This window comes from Oncorhynchus kisutch, linkage group LG16 (genome assembly GCF_002021735.2).
Source record: "Oncorhynchus kisutch isolate 150728-3 linkage group LG16, Okis_V2, whole genome shotgun sequence".
In the NCBI taxonomy this organism is placed as follows: Eukaryota; Metazoa; Chordata; class Actinopteri; order Salmoniformes; family Salmonidae; genus Oncorhynchus; species Oncorhynchus kisutch.
In genome coordinates, this window is record NC_034189.2 from 30,203,401 (window position 1) to 30,226,574 (window position 23,174).

At 43.6% G+C, this 23,174-nt stretch overlaps 2 protein-coding genes across 14 annotated transcripts in view; one reads left to right on the top strand and one right to left on the bottom strand.

Annotated features, from left to right (window-relative positions):
- The window catches only part of LOC109906612 (actin filament-associated protein 1-like), a 112,853-nt gene extending 112,418 nt beyond the window's left edge, over window positions 1–435 (top strand). For all 3 annotated transcript variants that reach the window (XM_031792215.1, XM_020504411.2, XM_020504408.2), the window contains one exon: window positions 190–435. In XM_031792215.1, coding sequence (XP_031648075.1) covers window positions 190–216 — 27 coding nt within the window. In that variant the 3' untranslated portion in view covers window positions 217–435. The remainder of the gene's footprint in view (window positions 1–189) is intronic.
- Window positions 436–4,410: 3,975 nt separating this feature from the next.
- LOC109906613 (VPS10 domain-containing receptor SorCS2) overlaps window positions 4,411–23,174 on the bottom strand; it is a 327,683-nt gene continuing 308,919 nt past the window's right edge. For 4 of the 11 annotated variants that reach the window (XM_031792219.1, XM_031792224.1, XM_031792216.1 and 1 more), the window contains 3 exons: window positions 8,647–8,749; window positions 7,841–8,043; window positions 4,411–7,474 (listed from right to left, as the gene is read on the bottom strand). In XM_031792219.1, coding sequence (XP_031648079.1) covers window positions 7,410–7,474; window positions 7,841–8,043; window positions 8,647–8,749 — 371 coding nt within the window. In that variant the 3' untranslated portion in view covers window positions 4,411–7,409. Of the gene's footprint in view, window positions 7,475–7,745; window positions 8,044–8,646; window positions 8,750–23,174 lie in introns of all 11 variants that reach the window. The other 7 variants (XM_031792217.1, XM_031792222.1, XM_031792221.1 and 4 more) reach the window with 4 other exon arrangements.

The following is a 23,174-nucleotide window of genomic DNA, read 5'->3' on the forward strand; positions in this document are numbered from 1 at the left end:
GCATTGCCACACAACTGACACACACACACATCCATTGCCACACAACACAGCCCAGTCCAATGACGATACCGAATGTGCATTTAGCTGCATGTAACTGTAAGTACATGTGATTTTATGCGCTGTATTATTTGCATGCATTTGCATTGATATCCTGACACCCAAGCACAGTCACTGTTCCCTTCGTTGCAGGAATGGGAGATGAAGACTGGCACATAAGCAGCAACTCTCTTCACAAACGATCCTATTGTACCAGCTTGTTTTTTTTGTGTGTGTATATATTTATTCACTTTTCACATGGGGGAAGAAGGTTGAAGAGGAGTACACTACAAGCGTAGCATAGCCAACCAGAAAGACGATGCTGATTTGAGTATACTTTATTTCCAAAACATAAAGAAATAGCACTCTTTTTGTAGCTTACTATTGTATAATACCGTGTATTATATCTGGCATGTTTGAACTACTCTGTCGTGCGGTTTTGGTATTCGTCCAATCGTTTTCTTTCTTTTCAAGCAGACATCCAATCATAGACGGTCTTTTGTGATCTGTTTCTCCATCACACACAAATCTGGTTTCTACAACTCTTGGGGTTCAAAAATCAAGTGCAAAACCAAGTATTTATTTGTAAATGTTTATTAAGTAAACATCCCTGTGATTATTTATGTTGATAATATTTAATGCTTGTTTTATAGTATAGCTGGCTCTCCGTAAGCGCCCATGTTATCTTTCCTACTCAGTTAGAAGCTCTCTTGTTCACAAGCATATGTTTAGAGTGGTAACTGCACTGCGCCACTAATGTTCACGTCATCTAAATGGGTTAATCGAATCATCAGTATCACTGTTAGGCAATCCAGATGATTTGCAGATCATCAAACCAGCAATACACCTACTCCCTACTGGTTGATGCTTGTGAGTGGGCGATTGGAATGCTCCACTCAGTAAAGTGCAGGTCAGGCTAAGGCGTGGTCGTGTCCTGGTGAGTTTGGCCTCTGGCGTTGGAAAACTCCTAAAACCCCAAGTAACGTGGCCTCTTATATTTAAGCTTGACAACCAGGAGCCTCGGCCCAGCTCTTTTAATCATGCCACTGGTGTACTGTAGCCCTGTGATCTGATCCGGTGTGTGTATGTGTGGCTTGTGTGTTAGTGCACACAACTGTGTGTGTGAGTGAGCGTGTTTGTGGCTTGTGTGTAAGTGCGCACGACTGTGTGTGTGTGTGAGTGAGCATGTTTGTGGCTTGCGTGTTAGTGCGCACGACTGTGTGTGTGTGTGAGTGTGTTTGTGGCTTGCATGTTAGTGCGCACGACTGTGTGTGTGTGTGAGCGTGTTTGTGGCTTGCATGTTAGTGTGCACGACTGTGTGTGTGTGAGTGAGCGTGTTTGTGGCTTGCATGTTAGTGCGCACGACTGTGTGTGTGTGAGTGAGTGTGTTTGTGGCTTGCGTGTTAGTGCGCACGACTGTGTGTGTGTGTGTGTGTGTGTGTGAATGAGTGTGTTTGTGGCTTGCGTGTTAGTGCGCACGACTGTGTGTGTGTGTTTGTGGCTTGCGTGTTAGTGCGCACGACTGTGTGTGTGTGTGTGTGTGTTTGTGGCTTGCATGTTAGTGCGCACGACTGTGTGTGTGTGTGAGTGTGTTTGTGGCTTGCATGTTAGTGCGCACGACTGTGTGTGTGAGTGAGCGTGTTTGTGGCTTGCGTGTTAGTGCGCACGATAGTGTATGTGTGCGCGTGTGTTGAAACGTCTCCAAGGCACATTCCATCCCCATCACTAATACACTGTTAGAAATAGAGGCCTGTATGGTCAGAAATACTGTGTGTTCTCCGCTTCAACCAGAGACTGTGACCTAGTTGTGGATTCTGGAACTTCCAACTTCTACTGTAGCAACACGTTTCAGCTCATACACACCACATAGGCACGTGAACACACAAGCACACACATTTATGTCATTTATTTCTAATGGTGCTTTTGGTAATGCTTTTACCACATCTACAGTACACTGCAAATACTGTCGTATCCACACAGCTCAGTGTAACCTAACCACTGTGCTTTGTAGGAGTGAGAAGTAGCATGTTGATGTACTACTGCAAACAAGCTTTTACCATTTACTCAAAGGCACATTTATCTTTTAAAATGGCTGGTTTATGGTGTATTTACTGGCCTGGTTGGAATATGAGGCATAGCAAAAATGGCCACCAATGGAGGTTTCTCAAGTTATCAGAGTGTAAATATTTGTATAGCTTTTCCATTCTGTCAGATTGATGCCGGGATTCAAATCCGATCGCACATATAAGCAGCATTTACCATGAATGGGATCTCCGCAAACCTGAGTACATTGCCTTTAAAGGGATGGTTTACACAAAATGACACATTGACATATTCCTTACCGTGTAGGCAGTCTATGGACAAGGTATGACAGAAATCCATGCTTTGGATTAGTTTCCCTGGCACTGTTTTCAAAATGCTAACGTTTTAGCATTTGTGGCACAAATCCCATTGAAGCCATGGGACCAATATTAGCATTGTTCGTGCATCATCCAAAAGTATCTACATGTTATTGTGAAGCTCACCAAACGTCAGTTATTGATGATTTGAACATGATGCGAAAAATTCTGATATCGGTCCCATGACTTGAATGGGATTTGTACCAGAAATGCTAAAACGTTAGCATTTGGAAACGGTACCAGCCACTGCCAGGGAAACTAAACCTAAAGCTTGGATTGCTGTCACACGTTGTACATAGACTGCTTACTGTGTAAAGAAACCAATGTGTCATTTTGTCATTTGGGTGAACTACCCCTTTAAAAGCCACAATGTCTATAACCTGCCATGGGATTGAATCCCGGCCAAAGTCCCACTAGATGGCAAGCTAGAGCTAGCCATAGTCACCACGAGATGAGGGAGAGGAGGACAAGTTAAGCGTCTAATCCATTTTGAAAGCCTATCTTTGTATAAACACCTTCAAAACTGAAATGGGACAAGATATATGTCAGTGAGAAAATGTGAACCCACATTGCGGGAGGGGAGGTGGGGTGGGGGGTGGGGGGGGGGGGGGGGGGCAGGCAGAGGGAGTAGGGGAGAAACAGCAACATTGTTTGTTTTGCACCTTAGACTTTTCTACTCCATTGTACTTCTTTTGACAGTTGCCAACTCGGTGACGAACGGCTGTAAATAAAAGCAATAAACTTCTTTCCAAATGTCCTCTTTTCTTGTTTATTGGTGTTGGGTTAGCTGTGTAGTCAGACCAAATGAATCTTAAAACCTCCATGAAAATGTTATTCCGTATATTCTCAAAGAGCAAAGCATTGAAAGCAATGACCCAAGATACAGTATATGAGAAAACAGTCGTTCGAAACATGATCTAGCAATATTACCTGCTAGCAGGTGAAACCATACACATCAATGCAGGAATAAACCCAAGAATCTGAGAAATCATAGTGATGGTTGCATTGGATCCGAATTCTCTGTCACTTGTTTTAGATCTGTAAAATGTTAGAACTAGATCTGCTAACTCTTTCTCTCCTGCTGATTGGCTCGTTTGTTCGGATTCATCTGGATGGGTCTGAAGCAATGGGGGATGACAGGAGGCAATGGCTCTGAGGTTAAACTCTTGACATTTAGTGTACATTTCTGACATTTTCCACAAATGCTGATGCGCTCCAAAGCGGTGCAGCGGTCTATCTCAGTGCAAGAGGTGTCACTACAGTCTCTGGTTCAAATCCAGGCTGAATCACTTCACGATTGGGAGTCCCATGGGGTGATGCACAATTGGCCCAGCATCGGCGGGGCAAGTCGGCATTGTACCTAATAATTTGTTCTTAATTAACTGACTTGCCTCGTTAAATAAATACAATGAGAAGTGACAGAGTCTGGTGTAAAGCTCTTACCCTGAAGTTTTCTCCCCAGTAAGCACAGGGTTGTCGGTTCAAGCTTTTAACCCCCATCAGTTGTCACATTCCACCAACTGCCATGACATCCAACTGCAATACCTTGGTTCTAACCCACAACCCTGTGCCACCAACTCCTTCATACTTGAAATGCTTGTCTTCGTGTGCTCTACATTGACAGGTCTGCAAAGGCTCATTGAAGAGATGTGGCTCAAACCCATTAGCCATTAGCCCATCCACTCTGCTCGTTGTTGGTGACGTGTTTGCCATTCACTTGATGAAACCCATTCAGTAAAGTTTGATTCCAATCGATCTGTTGCAATGCGCAAGATATTGGGAATGGCGGGATTGTTAGTTTAATTTCCATGTGTGTCATTAAGTGCATATAGTTACTGCAAGTTGGATAGGTTTCAAACAGAATTCCTCAAACCCCCAGCCATTCCATGTACTAGCTCTATTCCAGAGCTAGCACGGCTGAGTCGACTGATCATCCAGCCTTTATGGAACCGATCAAATTACAACAATAAACACGTACAGTTAGGGGAGTGATTTATTCCAGAATGCAGGTTAAGTGCGATACACTTTCTGTTGAGGACTTCAACACATTTTTAATTGACCAAAAATCAAACAAACCCAAAAATATTAATACAACTGCGGTCAATCGCACATAGTCTGTGTCAACAACAGTGAATCTCCTTCAGAAATATGTTGGATTCTCTTGATCCCCACAAGGGGGGGGGGGGGAAATAATAACAGACGTCACTAGAAAACTAAGAACAAGCCAAATATGAGCATATATATATATGTACAAAAGATGAAGAACAGAGAATCAAATTGAATAGTCCAGTGTGGTGTACTGTCTGTTCGTATCAGATAGGCCTACATTATCATGAATGTAACTGACTCACTGGGAAGCTTGAGATTGACTCTCAGCATTTGTCACTAAGACGTGTACTCTGCCTCAATCAAGACAACCCCATCATATGGATGGCCCCAATATGTGAAGTACTCTTGGTACACTTCTCTCTGGACTGCACTCCCTCAAGACTACATCGTTGGTGTAAATGAAATGTCTTGGGAAATGTGCAAAGGGAAGGAAAGCTACTAAGATTTACTTCACGTTTTTACAGGAATTAAACAAAATGTATCCCAAATGCAATAACACGAGTGCAGAAGTGCAGGGTGTAGATTTGATCGTGAGAGATCCTTTCCAGTTAAACAATGGATACAACAAAAAGTAGCCTACCTAATAAAAGTCTATGATACTTCGCTATACACAGAAATAATGCTGATACACGAGAAGCAAGCAATGGGTAATGAGAAAGCTCCCTGTGTCATTTTACTGTGAAGGGGGCATCCAAAAAGACATGTGTGTTTTCATATTAGTGTAAAATACTAACACTCAAGTGACTATATACAGTGGGAGGTTTTTCATATAAACATCTATGTACACAAACCAAATTATATAGGAGACCTACCACCATACCACTGCTAACTCTGCCTAATATAGGCTCATATAACGACAGCCACACCTTTATCTCCATGACGACGACCTTAGTCTCTGGGGAAATGAACTCACGTTGACCTCTGACCCGGGGGTTAACTTGGCGGCGCGATCAAATTGTTATTAGTAAATAAATAAGTAGAGGAAATGCAAAGGAAAGGTCATAGAGCAGAGGAGTCTGCGTCTTTTTAGGCACGGTGGGACAAATAATTACTTTTTCTTTTAACCAGGGACATGACATGCTGTAGCTTTGCTAAAATATCAAACACCATACAAAGTGTCACTCCTTTAACCTCACCTAGTAATCAAGTACCGTAAAACATAAAAATGACATATTTCATTATTATAGAGCATTGTTATACATTGCTGTATGGCGAATGGAGACCGTTTAAACAAGAAGTTATTGTAAATAATGGTGAATGAATGAGGATTTTCCCACATGCTTCATGTTAGCTTGACTCTGAAATACCTGTATCTGGGATTTATAAACAGTGCAACATCACCCCTTAGTGCCTATTTGGGTAATTGCATTATTTTCAGGAACGCAACCTTGCCTCAGTTCAGACCAATGATTTATATATACACTAGATTACTAATTCTGGGGCGCTGTGTTGACGCCACTGTGCCTCCATCTTGGCACTCCCCCACCAGTGTAAAAAATATTTTGGAAGCTATAGAAATACATTTATTAATGTCTACATTTGTTTTTGTCAGACGTATTTGATTCCAGACACGTTAAAGCATAGTTTTAAATTATATTATGTGAGCTAAACATTCAAATATATATAAATATATAAACATTTCCCTTAAAGTATATATATTTTTGTGTTCCTAAATGTTACTTTCCCCTCTACAAAAAAAAAAAACTTAAATACATGTAATTTTGGCCTTGTGAAACATTTAATTGAGATACTGTAGAATTCCATTAATTCCTATGGAAGACTGCTCCTACTGGGGAGTGCCAATATGGCCGACCGGTGGCCAATACATTGCAACCGCAATCCAGGGTTTATGTACATTATTGGTTCAGACTGCTCCCTTTCCACACCCTATCCTTCATATAACAACCCTGCAGATTTAAAGGGGGCATTTCATCTAATTCTTTCCTGAGAAAGAGTATTATTGCATTCTCAGGAGTATTATTGCATTTAAGTGAGAGAGAGAAACAGATATGGCGTCAATTGTAAATTATGGGATTGTTTAAAAATCTAAAAATCAAAATGATCCTAAAAACCTTCTCTTCATTTTGTAGGATCCCCCAGAGTTGTAAACAAAGCTATTAATAACATCTTTACCTCTCTTTTCTCCACTACTAAACCACAGTACCCAAACTGTGTGTGAGAATGATGTACTTTTCACAGCTATGGCCTGGTCATTGCATGGCTCTGTTTTGGTCATATTGTGTACCCTACTATCCTTAGTGTACTATGATATCTGGGAACTACCTAGTGTGTGAAAACAGTCAGTGAAAAGATGAGTCTTACAGTACAGAGCGTTTTAAATAGCAGGCCAGTGGGTGGGGCTTCCTCTCTGTGATGTCACCGGAACTGTCCATCCTCACTGGGTGGCGTCCAATCAGTCTCTGCGGGGTTTAACCAATGAGAACACACCGAGCAAACACGACACAGGGTGCAACGGACACTGGGTGCAAAGAACACTGGGTAAAAAGCAGAGTTGGCCCACACCCCTGATGTTACAGTAACGCAGTGGAGGGAGGGATAGAGGGATTGAGGGAGAAGCAGAACGGAGGATACAGTAAGTGTCCCTCTGGTCCAGTGGCGAGAGCGAGAGCCGTAACAAGGGAGCGAGGGGCCATGGAGAGAAGGAGAGGAAGAGGAGAGAGAGAGAGAGAGAGAGAGTACTGCTAGACTAGTACTATGGTGGTTTATCTTCCTCTGTAAGGAGAGTGGTGGATTGGTTGGTCAGACAGAGAGACAGAGAAGGAAGGCAGAGTAGAGTTCCCTGTGCTCGTTAGCATGGCTAGCTCTTTAGCATGGCTAGCTGGTTAGTGTGTCCTTGTTCAGCCATCAGCTGGTCAGGTAGCTGTGCAGCTCTCTGGAGTTGATGCTCAGCACCACACCCGAATGGTTACCTAGCAACAAGGAAAGAGAATAAGTGGGTGAGACTAGTGCCGAGGGTCAGTTGGTTTTGAAAGGGAAAATCCCACATGCTTCTTTATCTTGCAACATTAAAGCACAATATCCTTGATCATCTCAAGGGTCATCAGCCAAACTCTAACTTTTAAAAAGTAACTATTTTATTAATATAAGTATTGCAATGCTTAAATTAACCTTTAATTCACAATATTGTTCTGGAGTTAGTAGCATTAAATTAAAGAAAATACTTTTGCAAATAACTAATACCTTGCGTTAGCTGCATGGGCTTGTGAGTAGTAGCAGGCTGTTCTGTTAGTAGTAGTAGGGATTAGTCCTTATAAGGGAACGGAAGGCGGGGCTACCTCCTGCGTTACCTAGAGTCTGCGAGTCCAGATCGTCGTCGATAAACTCCTCCCCCTGGATGATGTGCTGCGTGTCCTCGCTGTGATTGACAGGGCTGGTCATCTCCTGCTCCTTCTCGTTGTGCATCTGGGCATACACATTTCGGCCAGGCAGCTTTCTGAAAAATAGTGGAGGATAGGCATCCTCAGTCCTAAGCCAAGGACTGTGGGATTTGTAGTTTTGATGAGAGGTTGTGGTTGTAGTTCATGTTAATGAGTGCAGATTGAGGACTTTGTGCATCGGATGCAAAGGAAGTGCTATTGGTGGGACTCGTGAAAAGAAGACAAATCACGCACAACATCATCTACATTCTAGATTCATCAAGTACATGCATTTATGTATTCTAGTACATCTATATTGATTCAGTAATGTATTCACCTACTGTATCTTCATACATGCAGTTATGTTTTCATCTGTGGTCATGCAATGCTTCAGAGGATGACTGATTCTGATGGTTGAAGCATGGTTATTGCAACACCATAATTGGGGGTTTGATTCCCACATGGGCAACATGCAGTATATTGACTATGTCACGATAAAAGCGTATACCAAAGGACATTATTGTTTTAGCTTCAGGAGTTTTTCCTGACCACATGCTCTTGGCCAGGGATCATAAACTAGATTCAGCCGGGGGCCGACTTTTTTCTTGGGTGGATGGTCAGGGGGGCGGGAACATAATTACAAATAATTGGTCAACTGCAAAATCTTCACTATGTGTGTCTAGTGCCCAGTGAATATCTGATATATGTGAGTCAATCATACCCACCTCTTGAACTTGTAGAGGATGAAGGATCCAGTAGCGATGACGCTGATGAGGAAGATGACAGCCAGAGCCCAGACACCTGGACCTGCCACTCCACCCTGAGAACCTGCAGGGGGAACAATACACACACACACACATTATGATATGGCACATACACACAAGGATAGACGACACACATCAGATGGGAAATGAACTACACAGACACACAGGGTAGGTAACACACACATACAGTCTGCCTACACACACCTGCTATGGATGTGGCCAACTAAGACACTGAAACAAGAGTATAGCTGGCACGTCACAATAAACCCAACAGAATACATACACATCTCACTGCAAACAGTCCATTCCACTCCGCTTCGATAAACACCACACACAGTGTTTAACACACACACACACTCACATATACCACACCTCAAGGTTTAGCACAGTCTGGAAAAGAGATCTGCACGCAAACTGTGCAATAAAATATAGAGTAAGTTAAAAAGCAAATGGAATATATTAGACATCATTCGAACATATTGTCTTACCTATGCAGATATTGCAAAAATACACGATATATACAAAAGTATGTGGACATCCCTTCAAATTAGTGGATTCGGCTATTTCAGCCACACCTGTTGCTGACAGGTGTATAAAAGCCATGCAACCTCCATATACAAACATTGGCAGTAGAAAGGCCTTCCAATAAGTCAGTTCGTCAAATTTCTGCCCTGCTTTATGAAATGGGTTTCCGTGGCCGAGCAGCCATTGGACTCTGGAGCAGTGGAAACGCGTTCTCTGAAATGATGAATTGCGCTTTACCATCTGACAGTCCGACGGACAAATCTAGGTTTGGCGGATGCCAGGAGAATGCTACCTGCCCGAATGCATAGTGCCAAATGTAAAGTTTGGTGGAGGAGGAATAATGGTCTGGGGCTGTTTTCATGGTTTAGTCAAGGCCCCTTACTTCCAGTAAAGTGAAATCTTAACGCTACAGCATACAATGACATTCTAGATGATTCTGTGCTTCCAGCTTTGTGGCAACAGTTTGGGGAAGGCCTTTTCCTTGTTTCAGCATGACAATGCCCCCATTCACAAAACGAGGGCCATACAGAAATGGTTTGTCGAGATCGGTGTGGAACATCTTGACTGGCCTGCACAGAGCCCTAACCTCCACCCTATCGAACACCTTTGGGATGAATTGGAACACCAACTACGAGCCAGGCCTAATCGCTCAACATCAGTGCCCGACCTCACTAATGCTCTTGTGGCTGAATGGAAGCAAGTCCACACATCAACACTGAACAAAAATCTAAATGCAACATGTATCATGTCTGGTGAGTATTTAGGCTGTGGAAGAATTAACTTCTTAAGGTATAGGGGGCAGCATTTTCACTTTTGGATAAATAGCGTGCACAATTTCAACTTCCTACTACTCATGCCAAGAATATAGGATATGCATATTATTAGTAGGTTTGGATAGCAAACACTCTGAAGTTTCTAAAACTGTTTGAATCATGTCTGTGAGTATAACATAACTTATGTAGCAGGCAAAACCCTGAGGACTAACAGTTCAGATATTTTGTTTTTGAGGTCTCTGTCCATTGAGTTCTCATTGGCGAACTTGTTTTCAGTTCCTACCGCTTCCACTGGATGTCACCAGTCTTTGGAATTTGGATGAAGAAGTCTGGCCATCTAGGAACTGCGTAACACTGTTGAGAGTTGCGCAAGACTTGAAAAGTAGCTTGGTTTGTTGTGTTCCTGTATTAAACACAGATAGACCCGTCTTCAATTTGATCGATTATTAACGTTTAAAAATACCTCAAGTTGACTGATGGTAGGGGACGCCATGTGCGACTGACGTGTTTTCCGTTTGCTCCCGTGGTATTCTTAAAGTTTATGTGAATTTAGCAGCAGAACCGTATTTATTTTCAAATATTAATTTGGTGATCCCTTTCCGTAAAAACCAAGACTACTTTGCTTCCGAATGTCAGCATGTCGACCAAGCATAAGGCCAAAAGCATGACTTTGAGAAAACCCGGCCTACAAGACCCGCTCTCATCACCGCCCTCTCCTGAGTCTGAGGGCCCGGGGACGCACACTTTACCCGGGGGTGCGGCTTGGCCCGGCGGCGCTGAAATGAACATTCTCGAGGCCATCAAACTACTATGCTCTGAGATAGTTGAAATGAAAACACAGGTGGTTGCTACGATTGAGGCCAGAATACAGGAGGTTTCTGATACTTTAAAAGCAGATTTAACCATCCTGCGGAACGAGACTGTGCCAGCAATCACATTACTCAAAACAACAACTGCGTCACACACTACGACGATTGCAGCACTGGAGACCTCCGCTACTAATGTCTCCGATTTAACTACATCCCTGGAGGCTGAAGTTAAACACCTAGCTGCGGATTTGAAAAAGGTGAAGGAGAGCTGTGTGAGTCTAGAGGGATTCTCTCGCCGCAATAATCTGAGACTTGCATCGGTCCCAGAGTCCGTGGAAATGCATCGCGCCACGGATTTAGTTTCAGGGCTGCTGAAGGATGTTCTTGCCTTAGATGAAAAGCCCCTGATTGATCGAGCCCACCGGTCGCTGCGCCCAAAGCCCCGGGATGGGGAGAGGCCCCGTGACATAATTCTTCGAGTGCACTTTTTTCATGAGAAGATGGAGATCCTCCGACGAGCCCGCAATACCACTCTGAGCATTCAAGGACTCTCCCACTGTTTCCAGGCAGCGCGCAGCTTTCAGACAGGCCAAACGAGTACTTCGGGACCATCCAAGTGTGAAGTATGGACTGCGATTCCCGGCCCGTTTATGGATATCTCATGAGGGTAAAGACTACACATTTGAATCTCCGGATGAGGCTATGGCTCACATTCAACGTCACATCAAGAAGTCTTGAACATGCTCACAATTCAGCAACTGTTGCTTGCGAACTGTGGATAGTAAGTAACCCACCTGTGGTAAAATTATGTTTAGATATAACAGGCTAGTCTTGTATAGTTGGCGAAACCATTCAGGCTTATTTGATGTGATCTAATGTTTTGATCATCTAGTGTGCGTGCCTTATCTCGCTCACCTATTTAGTTTGTTTACACATTGTCTCGGTGACTCAAAATATTTTTGGTTATTTGTTTACTGCATCCGTTTGCATTGACCCAGTAAACAGTAAATGTCTCCCGAGGCTACACAGTTTTTGGGGCCTCACTTTAATTTTAAAGGTTTTGAGCGTCATTTATGCCCAGCAAACGCACACATAGTTTTTTGGTATTGGTTGTAAGCTGTCTCAGCGTCAACTAGACTACTATTATAATTACTATTATTTTTGATTGTCTTACTACGATTTCCTTACTTCAAATTAGATTTTTGGCTGAGAGCCTTTATACATTTGATTTATTTTCTCTCTCAATGCCGGTTATAAGACTGGGAATACAATTATATACATCTACAGGTGGTGCTTTTGTCATTCCGTTTGCACAAGGGATTCGCCTTTTTTTTATTTGAAAAAAAAAACATACAAATCTTTATTTTTGCTGCTTGATCCACTAACAAAACGCGACTTTAAAGAGCGGGACTGTGGGTTTAGGTTTAAGACCGCACTCTCACAGACATACAGTGTGAAGAGAACATGTTCTATTTAGGCTTGAACCTCGTTTGGGGAGGTATTGTCTGGGATGGGGGGAGGGGGTGGGGGGGCAGGTTGAATTGTTCAGTTCTAATGTTGTCATTCTGTCTTTTTAGTTTTTTTTCTGTACTTTTTCCAAACATTTACCACCGTACATTATTACTCTGAGACAAGTTATTCTGGGGGTTTTGGGCGCTCATTGCTTTTCCATTCTATGCTCTAATGACAGGGTTGAATAATGGGAATGCCCAGAGGGGCCGAAATAATGCGATCAAGTACATTTCTTGGAATACCAAAGGGGTTAACAACCCGGTGAAGCGTAAGAGGGTGTTGACACACTTAAAGGGTTTGAATGCAAATATTGCATTTCTACAAGAGACTCACTTGAGGACTGGTGAGCATTTTAGGATGCGTAAGGACTGGGTTGGTCAAGTGTTCCACTCAAACTTTCATAGTAAATCAAGAGGTGCTGCTATTCTGGTTGATAAAGCTACTCCCTTTGTAGCTTCTGAGGTTATTGCTGATCCTAAGGGACGATACGTCATAGTAATCGGTGAACTGTTTTCTACCCCTCTTGTTTAGGCTAGTGTTTATGCTCCCAATTGGGATGACACAAGTTTCATTTCTTCCTTTCTGTCTGCTATTCCCAATTTAGATTCTCATTTGTTGATTTTAGGGGGGGATTTCAACTGTAAAATGTCCCCAGTTCTTGACAAGTCCTCACAAACAAATACAGGCCCATCTAAATGTGCCCTACTTATTCAATCCTTTCTTCAGAAATATGCCATGTTTGAGGCCTGGTGTTTCCTACATCCTACAGATATTCAGTATTCAGTATTCCTTTTATTCTCATGTTCATCAAACATACTCCCGGATTGATTACTTCTTTTTGGACAAAAAACTTCTGCCTAACCTTCGGCAGTGTACCTACGAGAGTATTGTTATCTCTGACCATTCACCATTAGACTAGAGTTTCCCCAGCGACCTCCTATGTGTTATCAATGGCGTCTCAACCCCATCAGATAAGGAGTTTGTCAATTTCATTTCTTCTGAAATCACCTTATTCCTAGAAACTAATTCAACACCAGGTATGTCCTGCTCTACCATATGGGAGTCTCTCAAAGCATACCTACGTGGCCAAATTATTTCTTATACAGCCAACCAAAACAGAGTTCACTCCCAGCGACTTCGGGACCTGAGCGAGTCCATAGCCACATTGGATGAGAAGTATGCTACGGATCCTTCCTCTGATCTGCATAAAGAGCGCCAACTACTCCAATCTGAATTTGATGAGCTTTCTACCAGGCAAGCTGAACAGTTACTCTTGCGAGCTCGATACAAAGTCTATGAACAAGGCGACAAGGCCAGTAAACTTCTTGCGCATCAGATCCGTAAATCTGAGGCCTCACGTTTAATCCCACAAATAAGGACCCCGTCTGGTGCCACCACAGTTATCCATAAAGAGATCAATGATCAATTTAAACAATTTTACTCTGCGCTATACACCTCTGAATCCCCTCAAGACCCTTTGCTGATTGACTCCTTCTTTAATGCCTTGAATATGCCTTCAATTGATACAGACTCCCATGACTATCTAGAAGAAGAATTTACGCTTGAGGAGATTGCAACAGCAGTGTCCGCAATGAAAAGTGGTAAATCACCGGGTCCGGACGGTTTTCCAACCGAATTTTACAGGACGTTTTCTGGTCTGCTTTGCCCATTCTTGTCTCGACTATTTGCAGAGTGCCTTAATACTTCAAAGCTACCGCCTAGTCTTTATCAGGCTTCAATTTCATTACTACTAAAGAAAAACAAAGACCCCCTGGAATGTGGATCCTATCGCCCAATCTCGCTTTTAAACTGTGATTACAAAATCCTAGCTCAGCTTTTAGCCATCCGTATGGAAGGCTCGCTGCACCAAGTAATACACTCTGACCAGACTGGCTTTGTGAGAAATAGGCATTTATTTTTCAATATTAGGCGCCTTATGAATATACTGTACTCCCCAGCGTCGGAGGACCCGGGGGTGGTGGTCTCACTTGATCCCGAAAAAGCGTTGAGTGGGATTACCTAACAGCTGCCCTTTATAGATTTGGCTTTGGCCCAAAATTCATTGCGTGGATAAAGATTCTTTATTTTTCCCCCATGGCTTCGGTACGGACTAATAACTTGTCCTCTGACTATTTTCCCTTGCACTGCGGATCCAGACAGGGTTGCCCATTCTCCCCCTTGTTGTTTGCTTTGGCACTCGAACCTCTCGCCATTGCACTACGCTCTAATGATGCCATTCAAGGCATAATCAGGGCGGGCTGGGAGCAGAAAGTCTCGCTATATGCTGACGACCTCCTTTTGTTTATCTCCAACCCTGATACCTCATTGCCACGTGCCCTATCTGTTCTTAAAAAGTTAGGATCAATCTCAGGGTACAAGCTGAATCTAGGCAAGAGTGAGCTTTTTCCGGTAAACAAGGCTGCTTTAAAGTGCTCTTTTACAAGTTCTCAGTTTAGGATTGTCCGGGATCAATTCACTTGGGAGTAAAAGTGACAAGGAAATATTCAAATTTGTTTCAGGAAAACTTTGTTGCTCTAGCAGACAGATTGAAACAATCTTTTACTTTTTGGAATTCGCTACCCCTTTCTCTTATCGGAAGGAATAATGTCATTAAAATGAATGTGTTGCCCAAATTTTTATATTTATTTCAATGTTTACCCATTTTTATTCCAAAATCTTTTTTTATTTCACTGGATCAAACATTCATGCATTTTATTTGGGATGGCAAGGTACCACGGATTGGTAGAAAACTTTTACAGAAGCCTAGGTCATTGGGGGGTTTAGCTCTACCAAATTTTCAGACATACTACTGGGCTGTGAATTTCAGAGCCATTCTGTACTGGCTGCAGACTGATCCTACTGGCCCTAGACCACCCTGGGTCCAGATGGAGTCTGAATCGTGTAAACCTGCAGCACTTTCCTCTGTGCTGTGCTCGTCTCTCCCAGTGTCCCTAGGCAAAAGGTGTGTCAACCCAATTGTAAAGCAGTCTCTTAAAATGTGGCATCAGTTCCATTTAGCCTTTAGCCTCCGAGGGTTTTCTCTATCAGGCCCAATCAATCAGAACATTTTATTTCCTCCATCTTTGAATGATGGGGCTTTTGGCATTTGGCACTCACTAGGCCTCTCCTCGCTAGCCCAATTATTATTTGATGATATATTTGCCCCTTTTTCTCAGCTGCAGGAAAAGTTCAATCTCTCCCAATTCCACTTTTTCCGTTATCTCCAGACTAGAAACTTTGTCAGAGCTAACACACCTGGATTTCCCAATAGGCCTGCGAATACAGCTATAGAGAGCATCTTGGAGCTGAACAAGCTTCCTAGGGGCGCAATTTCAGATGTATATGCAATCATTCATGACTTACAGAACCCTTCTTTGGTGCCTTTAAAGACTCGATGGGAAAAGGATTTGGGGTAGGAACTTGGGGAAGACGCCTGGGAATCTGTGCTGCACAGGGTGCACTCGTCCTCTTTTAGCACTAGACACAGCCTCATTCAATTCAAGGTGGTTCACCGTATCCACTGGTCGGGGGCCAAACTTGGAAGAATATTCTCAGATTTTGATCCTACCTGTGTCAGATGTAAAGTGGAACCAGCCACACTGTTGCATATGTTTTGGGGCTGTCATAAACTGTCAGGTTTCTGGGAATTCATATTTAAATGTTTCTCTGATATATATGACACTGTTATAGATCCGTCTCCCCTTACAGCCCTTTTTGGAGTACTGCCCATGGGTACCCCCCCTATCAAGAATCCAGTCGGACACTGTTGCTTATACAACTCTTTTAGCTAGACGGCTAATACTACAGAACTGGAAGATGGCAGCTCCCCCATCTTATAAATATTGGGTGAGGGATGTGTTGTGCTCTCTGAAACTAGAAAAAATTCAATTCACGTGGGAACCCCAAACTGTTTGATGAGGCTTGGGCTCCATTCCGGTCTTACTTTAAACAGTCCATCCTCATTCCAATTAATACTAAATAAGTCAGTCAGTTAAGAACAAATTCTTATTTACAATGACAGCCTAGGAACAGTGGGTTTAACTGCCTGTTCAGGGGCAGAACTACAGATTTGTACCTTGTCAGCTTGGGGATTTGAACTTGCAACCTTCCGGTTACTAGTCCAACACTCTAACCACTAGGCTACCCTGCCGCCCTGGGTTGGAGGAGCTTCTCTCATGTGTTTTTGCTCTCCTGTGTTTTTGCTGGGGAGAGCATTAAGGTCCATGTGCTTATTGATTGTGATCCGCAGATGCCTTGTTCATCTTGCCCGGGCAGAGACTGAAGTGTGAGCTTGTTTTTCCCAGTTATTTTTACATTTTGTTCACGCCTACATGAATAATCATTCTATTTATTTAATTTTTTTACATTGTAAAGCATTGTAAACTTTTTTTTGATCCAGTGGATGGTCGGTCTGTGGCCATGACTCTCTGTGAGTGGTTGCATTTCTCCACCCTTATCCCTTGACTGTTTACAGGAACAATGGTGAGGTGTTTGCTCTGTCCCTGTACTATAGATTGCCCTTTAACCTCTGTAGCCTTCTGCCTGGTGTGTTTAACTTGTCTAAATTATGGGATCTTTAAAGCCATTTTTTTATTTGTATTTGTATTTTTTTCTAGTTGAGTATATTATTTATATTGCTTTGTCTTGTCTGTGTGTGTGTAAAACTTAATAAACAGAGTTTTTAAAAAATATACAAAAAATATTTAAAAAATACCTAAAGTTGTAATACAAAAGTAGTTTGAAATATTTTGGCAAAGTTTATAGGCAACTTCTGAAATATTTTGTAGTGACGTTGCGCATTTTGGAAGCAGTTTTTTTCTGGATCAAACAGGCCAAATAAATTGACATTTTGGATATATATGGACGGAATTAATCGAACAAAAGGACCAATTGTGATGTTTATGGGACATATTGGAGTGCCAACAAAAGAAGCTCGTCAAAGGTAAGGCATGTATATTTTATTTCTGCATTTTGTGAAGCGCCTGCAGGGTTGAAATATGCTACCCTCTTTGTTTACTGTTGTGCTACCATCAGATAATAGCTTCTTATGCTTTCGCCGAAAAGCCTTTTTTTTTTTAAATCTGTTTGGCTGGATTCACAACGAGTGTAGCTTTAATTGAGTATCTTACATGTGTGATTTAATGAAAGTTTGGTTTTTATATATTTTTGCCCAAGTGAGACGCAAGCGTCCCCTATACCATAAGAAGTTAAGACATTTTCACCTTCCAGGAATTGTGTACAGATCCTTGTGACATGGGCTCGTGCATTATCATGCTGAAACATGACGTGATGGCGGCGGACGAATGGCACGACTATTGTCACATCCCGATCTGTTTCACCTGTCTTTGTGCTGTTCTCCACCCCCAACCAGGTGTCTCCCATCTCCCCTCATTATCCCCTGCTTATTTATACTGGCCTATTCTGTTTGTCTTTTGCTAGTTTGTCTTGTCCTGTGTTCCCGTCTTCCCAGTTCTGACCTTACTGCCTGTCCTGACCTTGATCATGCCTGCCGTCCTGTACCTGCCTGACTCTAATTTGGATTACAACTTTTTGTCTACTACCAAGGAGCCACCATTGGAAGACACAAGGAGTTACTGCAAAGCCTTATGGAGGGACTCCATACCCTGGCAGAACGCCATGACCATGCATTCAATATATTCTGCAGATACCCTACTTGGCAGCAAGCCACAACAGTAATTCCCCAGACTCTCAGCAACCCCGCCAGCAGCAACGCTTCTTCCCAGCCTACCCCAGTGTCCCGAGAACCTCGCTTACCTTCTCCGGAGTGCTACGCTGGAGATTCTGGAACCTGCCGGGCTTTTCTTGCCCAGTGCTCCCTCATATTCGAGCTGCAGCCTTCTTCTTTCCCCTCGGACCACTCGAAGATTAGCATACCTCATAAAGCTGATGTCCAAGAGGGCACTTGCCTGGGCTACGGCAGTGTGGGAGTCCACTGTTTGCCTCAGTCTTGAGGAGTTTGTGGCGGAGGTACGAAAAGTGTTTGATTCTCCGTTGTCTGGGAGAGAGGCTGCTCGTAAGCTGCTCCAACTACGTCAAGACTCACGTAGTGTGGTAGACTATGCGGTGGATTTTCACACGTTGGTAGCTGAGAGTGCCTGGAACCCGGAAACCCTTTTCGACACATTGCTTCACGTATTATCGGAGGGGGTTAGAGCAAGTTCGCAGCCCAGGAGCGTCCCATGGACCTCGACTCCCTCATCGCCTTGACCTTACGGATCGATGGGCGGCTACGGGAATGTAGGAGGGAGAGGAGATTTGTTCCCGATCACACTCGCTCATCCACTGCTCCCACCTCGCCTCCGCGGAAGTTCCCGACGTCCACCTTACCGAGAGAATCCGAGGTCACCCGAGTGCCCGAATCATTGAGGGCGGTTGACTCACCTCCTCCAGAGACCAAGCTACTGTGAAGGGCTAAATTGTCTCCGGATGAACATTTACTCAGGTTGAGCACCAGGATCTGTATGTATTGAGGGACTACAGGACATTATATTTCCACCTGTCCATTAAAAAGACCAGGCTCACCAGTAGGTATGCATACTCTGGTGAGCCATACAGGGATTTTCCAATCTCCCCTTACTCATACCCCTTCCATGCCACTCTGTTGTGGGTTGACCAGGCCAAATCTTTCCGGGTGCTCATTGACTCTAGGGCTGACGAGAACTTTATCGAAGCTATCTTGGTGTCGGAGCTGGGAATCTCCACTCAACCCCTCTCCATTCCCATGGACGTCAGAGTGCTGGATGGGCTCTCTATTGGTAATACGGTTCCTATCAACCTACAAGTATCAGGAAATCACAGTAAGTGTATGTAGTTCCTGCTCATAGAATCTCCCTATGTACCCGTGGTTTTGGGGTATTCATGGCTCCAGAAGCACCATCCCATGACTGACTGGGCTTCTGGTTCTATCGTGGGTTGGACCCCGTCCTGCCATGTGAAGTGTCATAAGTCAGCACAGCCTGCCCCAGGACATCTGCACCCCTGCGCTTTTCTCTCTCATCATCTTACCCATGTTGAGAGGAACTATGATGTGGGAAATCGAGAACTCCTCGCCGTCAAGATGGAGGAGTGGAGGCACTGGTTGGAGCGGAACACCCAATCTTGGTGTGGACTGACCATAAGAGCCTTTCACTCCTACCGCCCGGGGTCCAAGAATGTGAAGCCTGACACACGCTCACATTTGTATAGCCCCTGCTGCTACTCACTCTGACCCTGAGACCATCCTCCCTACCTCCTGCCTAGTGGCTGCACTCGTCAAGGGCTATAGAGAGCCTGGTCCTTAAGGCGCAGCATTCTCAACTGTCCGGCTAACTGGATGTTTGTCCCAAACTCTGCCCGTTCCCCGGTCCTGGAATGGGCACATTCCTCGAGACTGACCTGCCATCCAGATTCCAGTCAGACCCTGGCTTTCATCCAACGACACTTTTGTTGGCCTTTCATGGTTCCTGAAGTCTCCTCATCCGTCGCCGCCTGCTTTGTGTGTGCACAAAATAACACTCCGCGGCAAGCTCCGGCTGGCCTTCTTCAACCACTCCCTGTTACTCACCGCCCCTGGTCCCATATATCCGTGGACTTTGTTACTGGTCTTCCTCTGGCAGATAGCAACACAACCAATCCACCACTGTCTGGATTGTGTTCTAAAGCCGCCCATTTCATTCCCCTTCCTAAGTTACCCTCAGTCAAGGAGACGGCTCAGATCATGGTGCAGCACGTCTTCCGGATCCATGGATTTCGGTCAACATGGTCTCCGATCGTGGTCCTCAGTTCACGTCCGCTGGAAGACATTCTTCACCCTCATTGGGCAGTCGGCTTCTGGTTTTCACCCCCAATCTAAGTGCCAGTCGGAGCAAGCCAATCAGGACCTGGAGATGGCTCTTTGTTGCCTCGTCTCCGCCAACCCCACCACCTGGAGCCAGCAACTCATGTGGGTGGAATATGCCTGTAACACCGTCCCCTGCTCGGCCACTGGTCTCTCGCCTTTCAAGTGTTCCTTGGGATATCAGCCCCGACGCTTCCCTGAGCAAGAGGACGAAGTCAGCATACCCTCTGCCCAGATGTTCGTCCGCCGCTGTCTCCGTGCCTAGAAGAAAGCCCGGGCCGCTCTTCTGAAGACCACATCCAGGTATCGGCGACAGGCGGATTACCGATGGGCCCCTGCTCCCCGCTATCGGCTCAGGCAGAAGGCATGGCTTTCCACTCAGGACCTGCCCCTCCAGGTGGAGTCCCGTAAACTTTCCCCCCATTTCATCGGCCCTTTCCCCATCTCTAAAATCCTTAGCCCCTCTGCTGTTTGTCTTCTGTTGCCCCGCAACCTCCGTATACAAATAAAATACTATTTGTCACATGCTCCGAATACAACAGGTGTAGACCTTACCGTGAAATACTTACTTACAATCCCATAACCAAAAATGCAGTTCAAGAAATAGTTAAGAAAATATTTACTAAATAAACTAAAGAAAAAATAGTAAAATAAAAATGTAACACAATAAAACAGGGCAATATACAGGGTGTACCAGTACCGAGTAAATGTGCGGAAGTACAGGTTAGTCAAGTTATTTTGTACATGTAGGTAGGGGTAAAGTGACACTGCATAGATAATAAACAGCGAGCAGCAGCAGTGTAAAAACAAAGGGAGGGGGGGGGGGGGGGGGTGTCAATGTAAATAGTCTGGGGGGGTGTCAATGTAAATAGTCTGGGTGGCCATCTGATTAATTGTTAAGCAATTATGGCTTGGGGGTAGAAGCTATTAAGGAGCCTTTTGGTCCTAGACTTGGCGCTCTGGTACTGCTTGCCTTGCGGTAGCAGAGAGAACAGTCTATGACTTGGGACTTGGGTGACTGGAGCCTTCCTCTGACACCACATAGTATATAGGTACTGGATGGTAGGAAGCTTGGCCCCAGTGATGTACTGGGCCATAAGCACTACCCTCTGTAGCGCCTTACGGTCAGATGTTGAGCAGTTGTGAACCTCCACACCCCCTCTAACCGGCTGAAAATTGCGAAAATGGTTTTCAGTACGGTCCTTTACCACTTCTACCGTGAGACCGGAGTCCGAGCCAGCAACCTGTACACAGCATCCAGAAGCTATCAACTGCCTTTTCTCTCATTGCTTTTTTTCTCAGGAATGTGACATGGGTCCATGTGCAGTGAGCATGAAGAGAGATCCAGTCCAAACTTCTCTCATGCTGCTAGTGTACTGGTAGGAAAATGGACAAAGACATAATGGACTGTAAGGTGAGAGACATTATCAAGGGTCATTCACGTAATTCATTTAGGCTTATCCAAAATGGTTTATTTTGGGGTATTAGGTTGATTGTGGAGGTCTGCACACTGCGACATTTATTGTAATTTAGACCAAGAATGCATTGAGATACCAATCTGTCATTACATCAAATGATGAGAAAAGTGAAATGCTAGAAAAATAATGTCAATGTAAAAGTACATTCTGCGAGTGTCGGTGTGTGCTAAGTTGAGGGTCTTAAATTAAAGTGATCGAACCAACGTGAAGCACTAAGGACTGCAATTCTAAATTTGGGTTAAAATGTGAGGAGAGCCACAAGATTGTAGCTTGGGCTAACCATGCCCCAATCTCATTCTTAGCAAGGTTGGTGTGAAACTATTATAACATGTGTTCTCTTTCCTGTTAAATGTTATTAAAATGCTGTAAGGCAATCTGTGCCTCTCTGGCTGACAAGATTTCAGCAGCTATCATGTTTTCTGCTCCTCCAGAAGATGGTGAAACTAAATGAGCTCCTCCTCCTCCTCTAATGAGCTCCTCTGCTCCCATTTCCCCCTGTAGATACAGAGGATGAGTACTGATTGAAGGTTGTTTTCTTTTAACAAGTTGAGGGTAAGGCCATCTATACCCTTAACCTGTTCACATCATGTGGAACAATGAGCTGATGAGCAAGCACCAACCTTTTGAAGGTCTTAACAGAATTGCTAAACAACTGGGTTTTATATGTTGACTAGGTTGATGTCCCAGGGACAGTTAGTTAAAAACTTTTGCCAATGCAACCCGATTGTGGTAAGAAATATTGAAACAATGGTTAACATTGAGAGATTTATTCACCTATGAATCTACAGATGTCTTGGTATGTGTGTATTTTTGATACTAACTTCCATTAATAAAGCATAACCTTTATTATGATTATAGTATTATCATGCTAAGTGGATTGTACAACCCAGAATGAAGGGTTTGAAATGAGGAAGTGTCTGTTTTTTCTCTCCCTGTGTTGATTTCCCTTACTTTAATAGGAGTATAGAATATTTTGATATAAAAGCTCAAATCTAAATGCTTACATTAAAATGTAATGATCATTATCACACAAGTGATAAGAGGATGGATGTAATGGAATTTAAATGTTTGTGCTTTTCTTATAACTCATTTATATGTTCTACTCATGTGTTGTTCTATAAACCAATTTCTGTATTCATGCAAGTGGCTGACAGTACAACTCAGTAGCTGCCATTTGGCAGTATGCCCAGACCTTGTTTTGAGAACGAACGAAAGATACCATCATTTGCAAATAAATTTTTAAAAAATCCTACAATGTGATTTTCTGGATTTTTTTTTCTCATTTTGTCTGTCATAGTTGAAGTGTACCTATGATGAAAATTACAGGCCTCATCTTTTTAAGTGGGAGAACTTACACAATTGGTGGCTGACTAAATACTTTTTTGCCCCACTGTATATGTAAATATAACTTGTCTGTGTATAGCCATATATAAAGACAACTGCTGGGACTGCCCCAGCAGAGCTTCTGACCGACATTCACTATGGTGCATTAAGTTTGTTGGAACCTCTCCAGCGAGCCGACAAATAAACAATGATTCATTCAAGATTGACTTTG